Source organism: Diadema antillarum, unplaced genomic scaffold (genome assembly GCF_040938485.1).
Source record: "Diadema antillarum isolate AM-2024a unplaced genomic scaffold, OU_Dant_1.0 scf00000092, whole genome shotgun sequence".
In the NCBI taxonomy this organism is placed as follows: domain Eukaryota; kingdom Metazoa; phylum Echinodermata; class Echinoidea; order Diadematoida; family Diadematidae; genus Diadema; species Diadema antillarum.
In genome coordinates, this window is record NW_027270981.1 from 27397 (window position 1) to 46592 (window position 19196).

The following is a 19196-nucleotide window of genomic DNA, read 5'->3' on the forward strand; positions in this document are numbered from 1 at the left end:
GGCACATGCCATTGGTCAAAACCTCTGATAGTTGTCTCAGTGTGTAAAAACATTCTCTCTCTGTTTGTTACACAATTGGTGTAGCATTCATATCTAAACATGACGGAGGGATAGAAAAACAGTTGAGCAATGTTTAGACTGCACGGAGATGGCAGTTTGTCATGTCGGATTTTGAACCTGCTCCAGGCTGGAATATAGTTAACAGAAACAACTACAATAACAAAAGCAGGGAGAGGAAATTATACTCAAAATAAATCTAATACCCATAAAACAATGATGTCAAGCAAACCATCAATTAGGCAGTCAAAATATATATTTTCGATATTCCTTTATCAGTTGATGCAGCTGGTGAATAAGAGCAAGAGAGGCATTGAAGTAATGATAAGCCCTTTTTACACTTGCGTTTCTTAACCCCGGACTTTCTCTGACCCAGGACTATCGTTAGTCCCGTATCAATTTTTTCAGCTTTTTACACTGGCAAATTAGTCCCGTACTATCTCTTGTCCAGGGCTAAGGAGAAAACTGACCTTTTTACAATCGTATTTCTTAGCCCCGGACTTTCCAAACCACATGAATATTCATGATTACGCTGTGTACTGTACACGTACATGCACACACCGGCAGCACTTGATTACCTCGTTTCTGATTGGTCAGTGAGGGTCGGACTTCGTCTCCGTCGCTTAGCCCAGGATTATTTTTTCGTTCTGTTTACACTCACTTGCTTGGCACCGCAATTGCGGTGCTAACCCTGCTATTTTGCAGGGCCAGATAGTACCGGGCTATCGGTGGGGCTAGCCCACTTTGGCAAAAACGAGTGTAAACAGAAAGTGGGCTAAGGATAGTCCCGTACCAACGGTGGGGCTAAGGCCCCCCATTAGCCCCACCATTGGTACAGGACTAAGCAAAAATTTACAAGTGTAAAAAGCCCTATATAGAGTTTTAGAGCTACAGCCGTACATGTATTGATGTAACTTTGAAGAGATATCCCACACACTTTTTTTTTCCACCTCTTTAGATGAACTTTGTATCCGTTTTCAATGACAAAGCCATCACCTCAAAGCAGCACACGCTGTACCGTATGTTCAAGTAAATTGTGGATGAGATGATTACAAACACTTCTGGCTTCAAAAACAAACATATAAACAAACAAAAACTCAAGTTTTTCTGACCAAAGTGACATTTGAAATCTATGATATCCATTTATGTAAATAGGTATCGGGCTCATTAACACTGTCAGCAAAAGGTTTGGGTTTTGTTTTGTTTTTTTCTTGCACATTCCAGTTGTTACAATTGTGTATGTTTTTTCCTGTGCATGCACATTTACTACCATAACATCAGAAAGTTGCTGGTTTTTCTGGAAGTGTAAATGGTTCATTGAAAAACTGTTTTCCAATCCATTTTTTTTTTCAGTGTAAATGCCCTTATTGTCACATTTGTTATCTCGTAATTCTTCAGTCAGAATTATTTTCATAAAGGGAGTAGAAGAGAAGTACAGATACATAGGCTGTAGCAACAAGTGGTGATGCAGTGCTAGGTGGCAGCAACACTCTAGGTAAGTTACCACCAAGGGTGTATGATCAGAGTAGGGTTGATCACTCAGCGAGTCAAGCTGACAATCATCTGCCCTATGTTGTAATCTTATCTCCCCACAATACATGTAGGTTGCAGCAACAAGTTGTGATGTGGCTGCTCAGTGGCAGCAACAGTCTGGGCTAGGCCATCACCAAAGGAGTATGTGATCAGAATTGGGTTAATCACTACGCGAGCCAAGCTGACAATCACCCACTCCCTGCTGTACCGTATGTCCCCCCCAAAAAATTTCAACGGGACCCTCCGCAATGATAACTTTAAAGGGACTGTACAGTACTGGTTGAGGTAGGGATTCATGTTTTGAACATTCCTAAGTGAGATAATGAAAAGCCTCTTATGAAATATGAAAGAGCATGTAATTTTAAGAAGGATTCAACGTTTATTTGATGAAAATTGGTTTTCAAATGGCTGAGATATCCAAAAAAGTGCTAATAATAGAAGGCGACATGCCCCAACTTTATTAGTATCTCTTTGTTTCACCTTGTTTTTGGATATCTCAGCCATTTCAAAATCCATTTTCATCAAATAAACTTTTGATACCCGTTAGAACCGCATGCTCTTTGACATCTCATAGAGTTGTTTCTGAATATCTAACAAAACGTTAACAGCTAAATCTTCACCTCGACCAGAACTGTACACACCCTTTAAAGATAGTGAATCGATCCAAATACAATTTCAGGGTACGAAACTATAACTCACTGCCCACATCTTACAGAAACCCTATTCGATTCACTTCAGTGGTCAAAGAGAAATGAGGAATTTTGTAGAGCATGTCAGGAATCTCTTCTCTCCAAGTTCTGTCTATTGTGTACCCACACGAGAGCATCCAAGTGCTAAACTTGGAAGAATCAGACTCATGACATGCTTTTACAACAATCCACATTTCTATGTGACTGCTTAACCGGATTGAATGGGGTTTTCTGCAAAATAGAGCTAAGATGTTACATTTTAAGACCCTGAAGTAGCATTTGGACAATTTGATCATATTGGGTGTTATCAATGCGAAAATCTGATTGTAATTTTTTGGGGGACATACTGTACTCTCATCCTCCCATAGTAGGTTGCAGCAAGAAGTTGTGACGTGGCTGCTCAGTGGCAGCAACAGTCTGGGTTAGGCCATCACCAAAGGGGTATGTGATCAGAATTGGGTTAATCACTCTGCGAACCAGACTGACAATCACCCGCTTCAATGCGTACTCTCACCTCCCCATGTCTGGCTTCTCCATCATTATGTCCTCAGCATTAACCAATAATGACTGTGGTTTTCTTGATAACTCTCATCGACTCTGGCTGATACATACCATTATCAGGAAGGCTCTGCTATACTTAGCTTAATTTGGTCTAATATCTCCTCTTTCCTCCTGTCCATGCCTCCCCCTCTTTTTTTTTTTTTTTTTGAGCCAGATATAGACATGTCAAGCATTAATCACATTACATCAATCCATATTTGACAGTGATTGATGTGATATACAAGTGTAATGGCAAAGCCATTTGTCACGGCTGGAGTACTAATTCTTGTGTGAATCTTTTAATCATTTCCCTGTTTTCTCTTATTTATACTAGTGTATTCACACACACACATACACACACACACACACACACACACACACACACACACACACACACACACACACACACACACACACACACATAAATCTTGCCCAAGGACTTCTGTTTCATACATTCATTTCAAGCTCATGTACAACTGACACATGTGCTTTCTGAAATGATAGTAATGCTTTAATTAACTGATTCATTACTCGTGTCTTCATATTCTCATACTATCAGGTGGACTATCAACATCTTTAAAACTGTAAACTTCAATGTTCAATGTCCCATGTGAACTTGAATTATCATTGCCGTGTCTGTAGACAAAGTTTCATTTCTAGTCCCCTAGACCATTACTTTTTTTTCCCTCTTGATCTTGGAATAATTTTCAGAATGTATCATGGGGATAGTGGCAGTGCATTACAACAAATTTGAATGAAAGTCAATAACTTCATCGTATCCGAGGTGGAATTTCACTAACTCTATTTTCTTAAAAGGGAATAACCTTTTCAGTTCATTGCTGCAGTCCTTCAACATGTATTCTACCTCTAACAAAACTTTGTTAAAACCCCAATTCACCCTCCCCCCCCCCCCCAAAAAAAAAGGAAAGGAAAAAAAAGAAGATATGATGACAAAATATATGGTGTATACAATACTAAAACCTATGGGATAATTTTTCCCTGATAAGTGGTATCCGTCACCCTTTCCTATCCCCCCCCCCCCTCCCCCAAGATGTCATCATCAGAGTAAGCCAACCTGATTTGGCTATACATTACTTCTGGCAAAGGGCTGTGACAGTATGCACTGCCAAGCTGCGAATCCCGCCTTGGCACGGTAAAGTTACAGGCACATACATCGCTCAGACATATTAAATTTTAAAAAAAAGCCCAAAACCCAGACGCAGAAGAAAACATCATGCACCTGCATTTATGATTGACTTTACTATACCAGGAAAATAGGTTTCGAAACATTATTTTTAGAATTCACGACTCATATAGATGCATATCTTTTAATGAATTTGATAAGATTCTATATTGGAAGAGATAAAAACATATTCATACCAAAGGGATTACATGAGAGGAACAGTTCGTAGAGACCAGAGGTAAATATTCTAAATTGAAGAGAGGGAGGGGGAGGGGTCATTCCTTAAACATAATACTACTTCCCTCTCAACTTCCTACTTTCTCAGCCCTAGATTTCACCTTTTCACAGTTTGTTACGCAGCCCCCCTAAATCTCAAATTAATCATCAGCATATGTTTGTGCATTTGTTCACAGGTATCAAACCAGCCCCCTCCTTTCCCCTCCCCAGTTCCTGTCATCAGTGCTCTTTAATACACCTCATAATGATGTCATAGATGCCAAAATTTGGGCAGACTTATCAAATACTTCCTCCCCAAAGGCACACATACTTGGCAGATGCTACATTATATAAGAGAAGACACTGGCGAGGATTGTCGGGGGAGATGGGAGATAGACGGGAGACTGAAGTGTTTCCTTGAGACACAGTTCTTGGTGTCTCTAATCTTTCCAATGAGTCCTAGATTGCAGGTACAAAAAACAACTCACAACATTAAGTACAAATGTCGGCATGTTTCTATTTGCTTGTTGCGACCATCAGCATATATTTCAAAAATGCGCCCTTGCTGTCTCGACTTCTCGTTTGGCATCTGAGTCTGCCTATTCACTTTAATTGAGACGGTGAATCATTGGAGAATGTAGTGTCAGAAGGACATCATTAAAGAAGGATTTTTGAAAGGGTCATATGTGTCCTAGTTTCTTTTTGTTTGCTCTCTGTGATGGAGGCTGAACACATGTACTGTCTACAACCTCAAATTATTCATACTACATGTCATACTACTACTCCTACCAGGACTGATTATAACAATGATTTTTATTATGATAATGATGATGATCACAAGTGGTAACAGTAGAAATAGTAGTAGCAGTAGTTGTTACAAAGAATGATGACGATGATAGATGATAGCAATGATGATGCTATCAACAACAATAATAATATTGATTATTATTGATATAATCATCAGTACAAGTACTAAGATATATTCTACTATATACTCCAGTTCTCCAATCATTCCACTGGCTCCCCATACATCAATGTATCACCTTTAAAATCATTCTCATTGCTTATAAAAGATATGTAATAGCGTTGCCTCATCTTGTCTCAAAAGATTTCATTTCCCTCCACTGCTCCATTTCAACCCGATCTCTTTATTCTTCCTTTACTCTGCATTTATCACATGGTCCTTGAACCTGTACCCATTACGGTGATAGGGCCTTTTCTGTTATTTTGCCGTCTTTTTGAAAAAACTCCCTCTTTCTTTATATTCCAAATGTTGGAAGTATAGGTAAGTTAGGATCATTGCTTAAGACTTATCTTTTTACTCAATCCTATTTTTTGGTTATATATGAACATAATGCTGTATTTTGATTTAATATTTTTTGTATTAATGCACTTAGAAACATTAATATTAAGTGCTATATAAGTGTTATTTATCATTAACATCATCATTATCATCATTATATCACTGCTGCTTCTACCATATTAGCAGTGACAATTATCATCACTGCAATTAAACAGATGATGAACAATGTCCATGGATAAGCCATGTTGATAGAACATATTAGTATAAATGAATAATTCTTCCAAGAGGACCTCATACTTTGCGATTATCCATGTATTAAACTTGTACCAGAGGATTCTATAATCATGTTGTGGAGTGCTTGCAAATGAAGTCTGTAGCATATAACAAGAAAAGCTGATGGCAGAAGGTGTAATGCTGTCCAGAAATGTCTCTTCAAAAGCAATCTCATAGCATAGGGATAATTTTTCTGTAAGATCATCATAGGACCTGTCATTACATATAATTCACACTCTAAACTGAATATGTCAAGTAAATCAATTTCTCATTTCTCTCTCCTATCATGAAAGAAAGGCTAAAAATGACTTGAAATGACTGAAAATGAGAGCAAACCTAAGTTGCTATTTTTCATCATGTTAATGTGTATCCACGTGGCACTTGCACTGGTGTGATCAACAGGCACAGGGGGGAAACAATGATTTGGCAATTGATTTGTACATAGCTCTGTACTTTGCATCAACTATTCAAGCTCTGACACAAACACCTCTGTTTGTCTGAATAACAACAGGTGGGAGAGAGGACCCCAGAATTTTGCACCAATGTTGGAAAAGAAGGTACTTTTTTAACTAACTAACTGCCTTTTCTTGTCTTTCTCCCTGCAATGGTCAGGGGTGAGGGTGGGGGTGGGCGCAAGACAGCAGTTTTACTCGGTGATATTTAGACTGTGAATACTCCATGACATGAAATCCATTCTTCTCTGAAAAGCAGGTGGGGGGGGGGGGGTGATTAACGTGACAAGGCCAGATAACAACTGTAGCTTAAACAGTTGTCTGCCAAAGGAACATCGGCAGGTGAGCACTGGGGATCGCTCGGGGTTTTATCTTCACTTTATATACTGCATTTCATATTGACTGATAAACCAACAGAACTCGTCATTTACATAACTACATATATGTGAACCTGTGTGGGTAGTGGATGGATATGGTATCTCAACACCATTCTCTTTATATGCTTTCTCATTCATTGGGCCTGTTTGTTAGTCTGTCTCCAAGTCTGTCTGTTCCATTTCTTTTCTGTCTCCCAATCACTCATTCGGTGAGCCACCATATGACAGGAAACATTGGCGAGGATCATTAGCACATTCTTACATAACGGGCTTGGATGACTTGCCACTCACAATTACCTCATCCACATGTCACGACATGAGAATTAACCCTCCTGTTGCTGCCTGAGATAAAAACACTATACTTAGTGCTTCTCCAGCAAGGCTTGTCTGCTATGTAACAAGCACTTAACATATCTAAAGAAGTAATCACAATATTGCACATGACTAATGTCTTTCAACACAGTGATCTTCTTGGACACCGCATTAGATCAGCACTGTAAGGGCCTCCATGGGTTTGCAGAGAGGGTAAAATGGTAGAGACTGAACTTCTGGTATCAGTTGGTGTTAGTTAAAAATAGGGTCTTTTCATAACAGGGCCCGTTTTATCAAATGATAGAATTGATTTTAAATTTCCTTACTACACAGGCTGCCATAGACTTACAGTTGAAATCAACTTTATAATCAATCTTAACTCTTCATAAAACAGGGCCCAGGCATCACATTTTGATGTGTGTGCATTCGTATGCATGTATGACTGCATGGCAATTGAATGAAAAAAAAAAAAAAAAAACCCTTGTAAAAAGTCACCATAAACATTTTAATCTATTATTGAAACAACTACTGCTTAAAACTCCAACAATCTGATGTTAACAAAAGACGAAATATATTCACCATGCGCTAGATTGTTGTACATGTGATGATATGTGATAAATCACCATTTAGTCAATTGCAAAACAGAATTTCCTACTCCCTTCCCCCCCCCCCCAAAAAAAAAAACCGAAAAACATCTTTTCTAAATCATTGCAATTCTACAAGAACTTAATTTGCAAATGTTCACTTAATCTTACTTAAACTGCTTGAAAAAAAAAATGAAATGAAGTGAAGGGTTCTATGCAAGCCAACAGGAGGGGTGATGAAATTATTCCAATCTCTCATTCACATATATGTGATTGTCACTGATAAGATTGCTTTGTGAAAAACACATGAAACGTCCATAAATGTCCTCTCATTTGTCTGATACAATGTACACTGTAACTTTCATCCTTCGATGTTTTTTTGTCTTACTCCAACAACTAAAGTCAACTTAAACATAAATAAAAGTAGAGTCTCACCTATACAAGTGGAAACTTGCTGTCATTATGCTACAATAGCAGAAGTAGCAAATAAAAACTTAATTTTCAGGTGAAATCTACATTATTCACAGGTATTCTTTACTGTTACATCAAAAAGAGGAGAGATAAAACGAAAATGAAATCTATGGAACGCGAAGCATAGATGGTCATCCAAAGCTAAGTGCTACAATATGGACTAGATTTAAAAATAGGCAAGTTTTTCTGAAAATCCTTGTTCACAAGCTCCTCTTAATGCATTCACAAAATGTGGGATTACTGTCACAAGAGTGCATTCACCTTTGTCCATGATGGAGCGAAAGAGATCCTTGGTGGACTTCTTCTTGTTGGGTGTGTTCTTCAGCATGTTCTGCACCTGGCTCTCAGTCAGCTTGAAGCGTCCAATGCGAGCTGGAGAAAGAGAAGCAAATAGTCAGACCAGATGGATGGTAAAAACAGAAATCATCAAGTCTGAATTTGATTAAGTGGCTGACATTGTGAAATCACAACTCGTGAAGCATCTCTAGCAATGAGATGATGTATATAACAGAAGCATGTCATTCATGATAGACATGTGACATGAGCAATGTAGTACTGAAGAGAGTGTCGAGGGTCCATATGTTTTACATCAATCAACTAAGAATCTTATTGCAAATTATTTTACTAAAAAGGTGAATGAATATGCTTGACAGAGCTCATAGCTATATCATACTCAGCTACAATATCTAGTATCTAAAGTTTTAAGAAAGTTTTGATAAAGTTTATGAATCTACAAAGAAATAAAAAACTAATTAAGTCGATGTCCTCACATACACACAAACAAAACAAACACACTAAAAGGCTGACTTAACATTTGCAATGAATGACAATTCCATCTAATTATCATTGGCTATGTGATGATTCATAGACTCACAGGCATAGGAGAATGAAATCTGACAGACATCATGAAGAATTAACGACTCAGTGCACACAAGTTAAATGTCTTTATCAATTTGCAAATTTACCTTGGAGCATTGGAAACTATAATCAAGAGATGTTTAAAGAAATGTTATGAGCTGAATGATATGGAAGGAAAACTCATATTCAATGTTCATCCCCTAAATGTAAGGAATGCAAGAAGCACATTTGTTTTGGCACCCAATTTGTCAAAGCAATCTCAAAATCATGTAAACTATTGGTGACAAAATTTCACGCAAAGATTGGCATCAAATGTATGATTGAATTCATAACTAAAATAGCCGCAATAATTGGAATTCCTAGATTGTATTTCACAGTGAGAGATAGATAGATAGATCTGTAGATAGATAGATAGACAGATAGAGATAGAGAGAGTATTATATACGTGCTTTCTTCTTAACAATATATGGTGTTCTAGAATTATATCACTATATTCCACCTCATGTCACTTTACGAAGGCAACAAAGTGATGGTATGAGTTGAAGGGCGGGGAGTGGAGCACGACATCGAAAGGAAATAATCCTTTAAAGGTATAATGAATGCCGGAAACAGGAGTGATCCATCTAGAATCATCCATTTGGAAGAAAGACTAAATATTGATGGTATCAAGTCATTTGCCACACTACCCCCTCCCCTACAAGTCAAACTTCAATAATCTTAACCCAGATTTACTTTCCGGCACAAACAAGGGGAAAGGAAGGACAAAAACCGATTTGAATGGATTCGCGGGTAAGTGACGTATCGTCAACTGTTGATTGCCATCAGTCATCAGCTCTCAACAGCCGCCAAGAACACAACACAGATCGCTTAAAGGAAGAAACGACACTCTTTTTTTTCTTTAAATCGCAAGTGTGTGAAACTTGGAATGAGAATACTCTACAGTTGGTATTTGATCGTAGAGTAGTGTGCGAAAAACTTTTTTCCCCTCAAACAGACTCATTGTTTAGACAGGAGGGGGATGTATTCCTTGAAAATTGAATCAATCTTATTAGATATCTGATTTTGTGTTATTTCATTCATTGGAATATGAAATAGTTTTTACCTCAAGATGGCATCGTATTACTATGTAATCAAGAGCCATCTCGGTTTCAAGAATCTCATAAATGGTTGCTGATTCTCACTTTAAAGTTTCTGTGGTTAGGGGGAAACATAGCTGTGGATATTCTTGCTAATCTTAGCCCAATACACAATTGCTGTTTTGAAGAACTTAATCCGTCAAACAATGTAAGTTAAAAATATTTAACAATCACAAATGAAATCATATGCATGATGGGTGGTACACCACATTTTATCACAACAGACTTGCTGACAGGCACTTAAAATGTATTGTAACTCCCAATTCCTATATGTGACCGTGCACCTCAAAACGAACATAAAGTCGCACACACTGATTTTGCTTGAGGACTGAAGATAAGTGGAATGGGTCAACCTAGCCGAACTTGACTTTTTCGTATTTTCTGAAAGAGCGGGTCTTCTTTTGCATTATGCTAAAATTTGGTATCATAAAACGGGCAGGAAAGTGTGTTTTTTAGCAGTTTATCTCGAACATTTTTGGTAAAATAATGTGATTAGGTGTGTCTTTAGAATCCCTTTTTCATTTCTGAAAAACCTTGTCCACACTCTTCACTTTCAACTCTAATAACTTTTGAAAGGATTGAGCTACTGCTTTGAAAGTTGGCATTAAGTATGGACAGAATGTGTTAATGAGGCATGCTTAATTTCAGTTTAATCTAATAATCCCTTCATTGTTGTTACTCTAGTGGTTTACTTCCTGTTTTTTGTCCCATTCATCGCACAGCCAGCACGGTTTGGTAAAGATTAAGCGCTTTTTCTGAGTTTGTACTTTCTTTCCAATATTTAGATAGGTTAGAAGAGTCCATTTGATTTGAGTTATACATAATTTTAAAGCTTAAAGTCTGCTCTTTCAGAATGTGGTCTTAACTAAAAATTCATGTCTGGCGACTTTTTGTTTGTTTTGAGGTGCAGGGTCACATATAATGAATTTACATAAGCTGCAATGTAGTGAATTCAGCTTCCTCTTTTATTTCACTAGACTGTCATTGATTGCATCAGGCAAATGTTTTCTTTTTTTTCTGATGAATCATTAATTTCAACTGTGCACTTTTGATCTCTTTAGCTTTAAGGTCATAAAGATCAAATACCTAAATATGATAATTCATTCTCACTATAATACCGACTGGACAGCATGGCCATTATAACTGTATGTGTGATTGTGTGTCTGAATGTCCATTGCTGTGTTGCAGTTGTTGTTATCTTGCTTTTCTCTTCTCCATTTGTTTCTTTGAACTGCTGGCTGGATCAGATGGGGGAGGGGTGTGCCATGTTGAGTGGACATGAAGCTATTAATTAGCTTTGCGGGGGTGGAGAAGGATACCCCAGGGCTACTCGTTAGTGGTCAGTTTCCTGTGGTATATGTGGTGACGAATTTCTCACCCTTACTGTAAGTATACAGAAATTATATTATATATATAGTGCATGAGGCTGAATGCACTATAACAATATAAGCACCGACAAATTCTGAATTTGCCCCGAAGGCCAGTTATATTCAATGAGGCCGCAGGCCGAATTGAATATAATTGCCTGAGGGCAAATTCAGAATTTGGAGGTGCTTGGTACTTGTTATAGTGCAATAAGATGTCATGCACTATGTGATATATAAAATAGCATACATACCCAGGCAAGATAAGCCTAGATCATTTCTAACAGTTACACGTGTCTACACAAGCAATAATACCAGTTTCTTTGAACCTGTGTAGACAAAATCCTGAAGATCCAAATTCAACTATAGAGTCTAGGGTCTACGTGGTTATATCTAACGTTTTCTAGGCCCTACGATAGTTTAGGTCTAGGGCCCTAGGGGCCCTGGCCTAACGTTTTTATACTAGATCTACGTTACGTATTTGTACACTGTACTGTACGTCACTTTATATACGAGCGACAGAGCTAGTTAACACTATTTTGACCCTACAATAGGTCTACCGTGGATCTAACAGTAACACTAACAGTAACACGTTAGACGCCCTACTTACTGCACTGTGGGTCCAGGACCAGGACTAGATGATGTTTTGTAGGATTAGGGATCTACTGGATTTAAACACAAGGCTCGTGCCAGGCCCCATTGCTGCACATGCGGATTCCGAGAGTGTGTTGTGAATGTCGTAGTAAAGCTCATAGTCATAAGCGTAGCGTGATCAAAGAGCGCTTAGCGTATACTGTTGATGTATGTACACACCACACGCTGCCCATTTCCACGGCGCACTTCCGCGTAGAATGTACGGAGAAAGCGGCACAAATCTTGGGTTGACTTGCTCAGTAATATCCGTCGGATTGATTCCTTTTTCAGAACAGTAGGAGTCCAAAATTCGTAGGGCGTATTTGATGGCATCCTTTGTGTCCTTATTGTCTAAGATACTGTTTATATAGATCAGTCTCTCTAAAAATAGCGAACCTGTTCATTTCAGCTTCCATGTTTAAATCTACCGCTGAAAGTCTAGTCCCATCACACAGACAAGTTGCTGGCATAGCCAGCCTGCGAGAATTGAGAATAACGATAATATCGAGCAAAGCATATCGCGGTTGTGGCGCAATCGCGTTGATAAGGTGCGGGATTCAAGTACTCGATGATTGAAATGAGGGAGCAAAAACCGATATCAAATCGATAGTGGGTTATCGTCTGCAATCGTTATATTTTACGGGCACTATAACTTTTGTCATGCACTGCCGGCCTGTATCATAAGTATGTATGCTATTTTATATATGAATATATCAATATGTGTGTGTGTGTGTGTGTATGTGTGTGTGCACGTGCATACTACACTCAGAGTGACAAATTTATTCACCACATCAATTGTAATAAGTATCAATAGTAGCAGTATATTAAAATTACACACTGATTTCTGAGGAGAACAATGTAAAAGATGAATAACATTCTACTAGGAAAAGAAAGTTGCAAGTCCAGTACAATAGGACTTATGAATAGCAGGAGTTAGGAATAGAAAAGGATGAGGAGGAGTCGTATTGTTCTAGAGAACTTGTCCTTCTGTTGTATTTGGCTGAATCCCATTTCCGCCAATCAGAGATGGAACACCTCTTTGCTATTTCTGTGAATTTAATCCCTTAATACGACTAGGTAGAGGGGGCCTCTGACCAAGCACATTTTGGGAACAATTAAAGAAAACTGAAAATCAAATCAGTATCCTATGATTGGTCATTTCCTCACCTCATGAACGACCATAAATCTCAACCAAAACCCCCCAGCCTCGACGTTGAATCAGCAGCCAGACTTGGTCTCTGGCAAGACTTCAGTCAGAGGACCATGAGCTGGGGGTGGGGGTGGGGGAATCATGAATTTTGGGGGGTATAAGGAGCAGGAGGAAAAAGAAATGGAAAGGAAAGAGTTGGGAAAGGGTTCAGGGGGTAGATATCTTGGACAAGTAATCACTGGAGGTATCACTAAACAGATATGAATATGTTACCTTCACAAATACAGGACGACAAAGCCAATAAAAACTTTATTGCCATTTAAAAAAACCCCACAAAACATTGGATGTATTGCCATTATGTGGTAGAATGTACATCATAATGAAAGCAGGTGACTGAAGATGACCTAATATTTTCAGAAGTAAAAAGGAAATATGAAATAGAAACATCAAAGTTTATTGAATGACAATACTGATAACTATGATGATAATGATGGTGATAATGATAATGACTGTGATAATAATGATCATGATAATGATACTGATAACAACAATGATAATGATGATAAATGATAATCAGCCGCTCTTTCATAGCATACCAAAACCTAAGCAATACCTCTATGTTCTCTTTATAGATCATTACTTTTCTTCTGCTAAAACTTGAACACAGCTATCATTGAGTATATGACATGTAAAATGCACATCACTGCCCTCACTCCAGGCTTTTCAGTCAAGTTTCTGGCTATAGCTCATTTGATATTTTGTAACAGCTCCCTCTTTTGCCCAAAAGCAGGCAGTGGTTGTGCACTCACAAGTGCGCGCACACACACAGTGGCAGGTTTATAGTCAAAGAGTACCTACAGCAGTACAGACCAAATGGCAAAAATTATACATGCATACTGCATAAAAATAGCCAATATTTTTATATTTTTTAAAGGCTGAGCTCAAGAGTCATGTACATGTAATATTTGTTCTTCATACTGTTTTTTTTCTATGACACATGAAGTTTATATGTCGTGCAAACTGCAGAATAACAATGATTTTGGTCCATAAAGAAATATATTAGAGAGGAATATTCCATGTAAGAGGCTTCATATTTCATCAATAAAGATAATAGAGAAGGCTCTTTATATTGACTGCCATTGTGATATAGTATGTTAATAAATTACTGACTTTTCACCAATCATGACATTTCTCATTTCTTAAAACTTCACAAATGAGTTCCTTGATCGGCTGCTTCACATGAAATGCTTCATTCCAGAAAATTCTCTTCTGTAACTTCAGAATCAAGATTTTGTAGGCATCATCTCTGTACAGCAGCAAAGAAATTTATATCCCAGGAATACCAGATATACATTTCTCATACTTAATAATTTCTTTTAATCCCCTCTGCATCCATATCTTCATAAGATATGACACGACCAATTCACATAATCATCATTGTATTTATTAATGTACATGTATGTGGCACTTCCATCAGATGTTGGAAAATTCCTGTTTCTTCAATATTCATTTCAAATTCTCCCTATTGTATATAGATGTAAACATTTCATCACTAGTAGTCAGATCCATAATATGCTGGCCATAGGCTTTGTGCAAATGAATGATATGATCTTATGCACCCGAGTGCAACACGCAGAGGTCAAGTGGGGTCACACTTTTCGTGTTCACTTGTGCACTTCCGGTAATGAAGAGTTACTGTATTGCAGGCATGGGTAGAGTGTATTGTATACGTCGTAATCACGTCTAATTTTTCCCTTTTTATTATGATTAAAACATTGTCACTTCACAATAGAAATGCCTTTTCATAGGTTATAACTTGATATTTCTTTTTCCAACACGTAACAATTGCTGAGAAAATCTGCAAAACTAAGATAGTTTGGAGATAGAGATAGAGCTCATACTACACACCAGCACAGCGTTGTTGACACATTGTTATGGAAATTAAATAGTGTTGCCACTATTTGAATATTTATAGTTATATACAAGATAAGGTGAATTCCTATTTCAAAACCTATCCCTGTCATTTTGAGTGTGCATCTTTTATAACTGAAGCTTCCTATTTTTGTCAAGAAGTTGTGATAGAGTCTGACATCAGAAGCCCGCCCATGACAATTATTGATTTCTTCACACCTTATCACGTAGATTTAACAAAGCACAGCGTCTAGACAGTAAACCTATGACCTTTGCATTCACAGTCACACGCTATGAACCGTCCCGCCACACGGGGGCCTGGTGGCTCCCGACTTCCCGTTGTCGCCGCCGCCTTCTGGTGGAAATCTGGAAGTTTGATCATGAACCTGCTCGTCCACCGCTCACATTTGATCAATTAAGGGATTCATACAGCAAGTCATTGTTCTATTATTGGCTTATTGGTATCAATCCCGTGCCACAGGTATTTTTGACTAACAAAGCTAATCCCCCAAAAGGCTCCACTAAAGCTACCAGAAAACCCCCACATCCAAACTCCGCTCACAATGGCGAACAACCACGCACCCCTTATTTTCGTCTGCAGCTTAATCCCGCCTCGTGAGTAAAAGGGGGCACCAGGTGCAGTGGAGAAAATCGGAAGTGCAGAAGCTGGAACATTCATGTTGACGCCACCAAAATTGATAAGTGAGACTTCACTTTTGATTAGCACTGATCATGATCCAGATGGGCGTATGTAGGTTCTCTTTTTTTTTCCTGCCACCGTAATAGGCCCGATGGTTTCCAATGGCAGTAATGAAAAGGTATTTTTTGTGGATACTTCTGGTGACTATGGCAACTGATTCATTGACATATGTGGATGTGCATGAAGTGAGAGAATATGCAGAAAAATATAAAGAGAAATAGGAGAAGGAAGGGGTGAGGAGGAGAAAAATGACAGCATGTGACATGACTAAGAGGGCAAGGAAAAGGGGGATGAGCAGCTTATACACCCCCCCCCCCCCAATTCTTGGGTGGACTATCCCGTTGCCAGGCTACCAGCCAACTGTCACACGACATTTCTGTCTTTTTCTCTACGGATCCCTGTCAGCTTTCCATGCCTAGATGTAGAAAATAAAAGCACTGTCACAAGTTTCTATACAGCCACATGCTCTGTGACACTACCCCAGCTCTACCGCAGATTCATATCTCAGACTAATTTAAGATACTCCTTCTCCTCAACACTGGGCCTTCACCCCAACCATGAACCTGTAGCCGATTTGGAAATCCTTGCCCCGATTTGTGGAGAGCATTTGAGAAAATGGATGGTAAACCACTTATTTTACCACTTAGGCGTGGTAGAATTTGCGCGTCATGTGCAGCCTGTATCACACCACATTTAAACTAAGCAAAAGCAGGCTTCTGAAGTCTCCTTGGGCAGCCTAACCCCGATGTCTGAGTATAAACAGACAGAATACAGCAAAGGCGATCCAGTCAGTTTCTGAAACCACTTAGAAGGGCAGGTTTCATACACCATTTATAGAGTGGCGAAAAATTTGGTACTTCCTCAAACCGTTTCAAGAACCCTTTCAAAAACCAATTTCTATCAAAATCTATTCAAAATATATTTTCCATTCATACTGCTTAGGCCGTCCGCCCAAAGCACGCCCTACAACTGGCTCCGTTGTCATAGCAACCAAGTTCCCCTCTGATAAATGGTGTGCACTTTTGCATATTATGTGTTACATAAGCACAAATGTTATCAAGCGTGAAAATGTGCAAGTTGCGCAGTGTCTATTGGCGGCAGTCGGTCAAGGTGGCTGGTTTGTTGACACAATAGGACAGTGACCTTCAATAAACAATTTTTGGCTTGGCAAAAAGTCGCTTCGCTTCTTGAAACCGTAACATTTATATTGCAGCCAAGGCTTTTTGAGGCTGTTGTAGGAGGCTCTGAAACCACCCCCTGTAGGTGGTGTCAGAACCTGATCAAATCTGATCTCCCTTTCCATATTCCGTCTGTTTGAACTGAGCTTACAGCCTGCTCTAGGCTGCTCAAGGATGGTTCAGAACCTGATTTTTGCTCGGTATAAATGGGGTATCACAACCTCTTATTCCTATGGTCGGATATACGCCACTTTCCTTATCACTGGAGTGAAAACAAACTGCTCGCTTGTACAGTAAATGTGCGGAGCTGGAGTGTGAATCGGTGTGAATGCACATGCACATAGTGTACGAATCTGCATGGTGATGTAGATGACACAGCGTCGGCATTCAGAATCCTCGATCTATCATTCTTTTATGTAATTTATCAATAACATTTCAGAAATATTAAGATAGACCATACCTGTCAGTTTCATATTATTTCAAAGCCAATTATGGAAGAAAAGTATAAAAATTTATATGAAAAAAAATATGCCGATCGTGATCTGATCGTTAGTTCATTTTTACTCCAGCCACTGCTAAATAGGCCTACTCGGATTTCCAACCATGAGAACAGCAGTCTCAAAGAGGCTTGGCTGCAGCATAAATGCTCTGGCTTTTGAGAAGCAGCTTTTTGCCCCTGAAGTCAGTCACTTCAAGTCATCGCCAATTAATGTAAACATGTGACCAACTACAAGACTATCATGAGATACTGTAAAATGAGGAATGTTTGCGTGCATTTGAATTTCATGAATTTCACAAGAGCCAAGATTCACGAAATTAAACTGCACTTGAAAGTTCTTGTCTACACTATACGCATTGAATGTTAGAGGCAACTCGCAAAAATTTCATGCCGCGAAAATGGCCGTCGGCTCCAGTTCGAGAAAATTTACTGCCACGAAAATATTGTGTTTTACAGTACTAAGTGTAGCAAAAAAAGCTGCTTTACAGTACTACTAACAAAGGTAGCATTGCCTTCCGAATGTGGTATTCAAAGCACATGCCATTTATCGATGGGGAACTCAGTTACCATGAAAATAGAGCCAGCCAGGGTCTGCTTGGACATTAACAGAACGAGCGGACCGAGCAGCATAAAGTAACAAGCAGATAGTCTTTTGAAAACATTTTAGAAATATTGTTCCCTGAGGATCCAAGTTTTGGCCACTGTATGAAGGGGATATAAGTGACTTATATGGAACTTCTGGCCTTATTGCTGGAAATCTACCTTCCTTCTGTTTTCTGTAGAAGAATACACTATTATATGTAAGAATTTCATTTGGTATTTGCTCTCTTGTCTGAGGGCTGCCCCCTGTAAGCTATGATAAATCTTGTTTGCTTGGGGATACTTGCACAGTCACACATCACATGGCTGCAGGGTCATGGGAAAACTACCCATAAGGCCATAGAGCTTTATCCATTTTGCCACAAAACACTAGTCAATGTCAGCCACGTCTCATGAGCCATCATGACACTTAACGGTATCAGCCCAGCTGACAGGGAAAAAAAAACACCCACAAGCATCCCTCAAATGGGGCTTGTGACTACAACAGCAAACCACTGTCGACGATTAACTTCTTTAAAAGTGTCAGCGCGTCACGCAATACCACAGTTCCGACAGCGGGATGATGCATGCATATTCATAGCGGATGCCTTTCATTACGCACAGGCAGTATTTGAGCCAAGGAAGATTTTCACTAGGGTTCAGACACACTAAGGCATGAGCAATATAAACAATTTTGGTTTTTCCTTCCAGATAAAAAAAAAGAAAGAAAGGGAAAAAATGATGAGTTAAGATGCACAGGTAGACAGGTAGCAGGGAAAGGGGACTACCTGACACATCCCGCAGACTGCCTTTTGCTTCCGCTACTAATCCCTTCCCACCAAACCTCTCCCTTCCCCCCTCAACACCTCCTCGTCATAAAGCATCATGCAGTAAGAGGAACGTGTACAACCAGGTGCCCTCCCATGTCACCAAGGTTTACCTCTTGTTACAAGCTACTTTCTCGGGAATAGAGACGACAGTTTTAAGTCTCAACACATTATTCAGGGAAGTCAAGATGCCCAGGGTCAAGGCCCATGAAAAGTAGGACAAAATGAATTTTCATTTTTCTGCAAAGTTTAAAAGAGTAAGCGATAAGCTGTAAAATTATATCTAACTTGTTGAAATTGGACCATCCTAACCCATTCAAACAGTGATTGAAATATGAGAGAGAGAGGATGAGCAGTTTTGTAGGAAGGGA

General features: G+C 39.0%; 1 protein-coding gene across 1 annotated transcript in view; it reads right to left on the reverse strand.

Moving 5' to 3' along the window:
* The window catches only part of LOC139718277 (calcium uptake protein 3, mitochondrial-like), a gene marked incomplete at its 3' end in the record, with an annotated part of 161084 nt that overhangs the window by 26056 nt on the left and 115832 nt on the right, over positions 1 to 19196 (reverse strand). The window contains exon 4 of the mRNA XM_071629761.1: positions 8252 to 8362. Within this exon, the coding sequence (XP_071485862.1) occupies positions 8252 to 8362 (111 nt within the window). The remainder of the gene's footprint in view (positions 1 to 8251; positions 8363 to 19196) is intronic.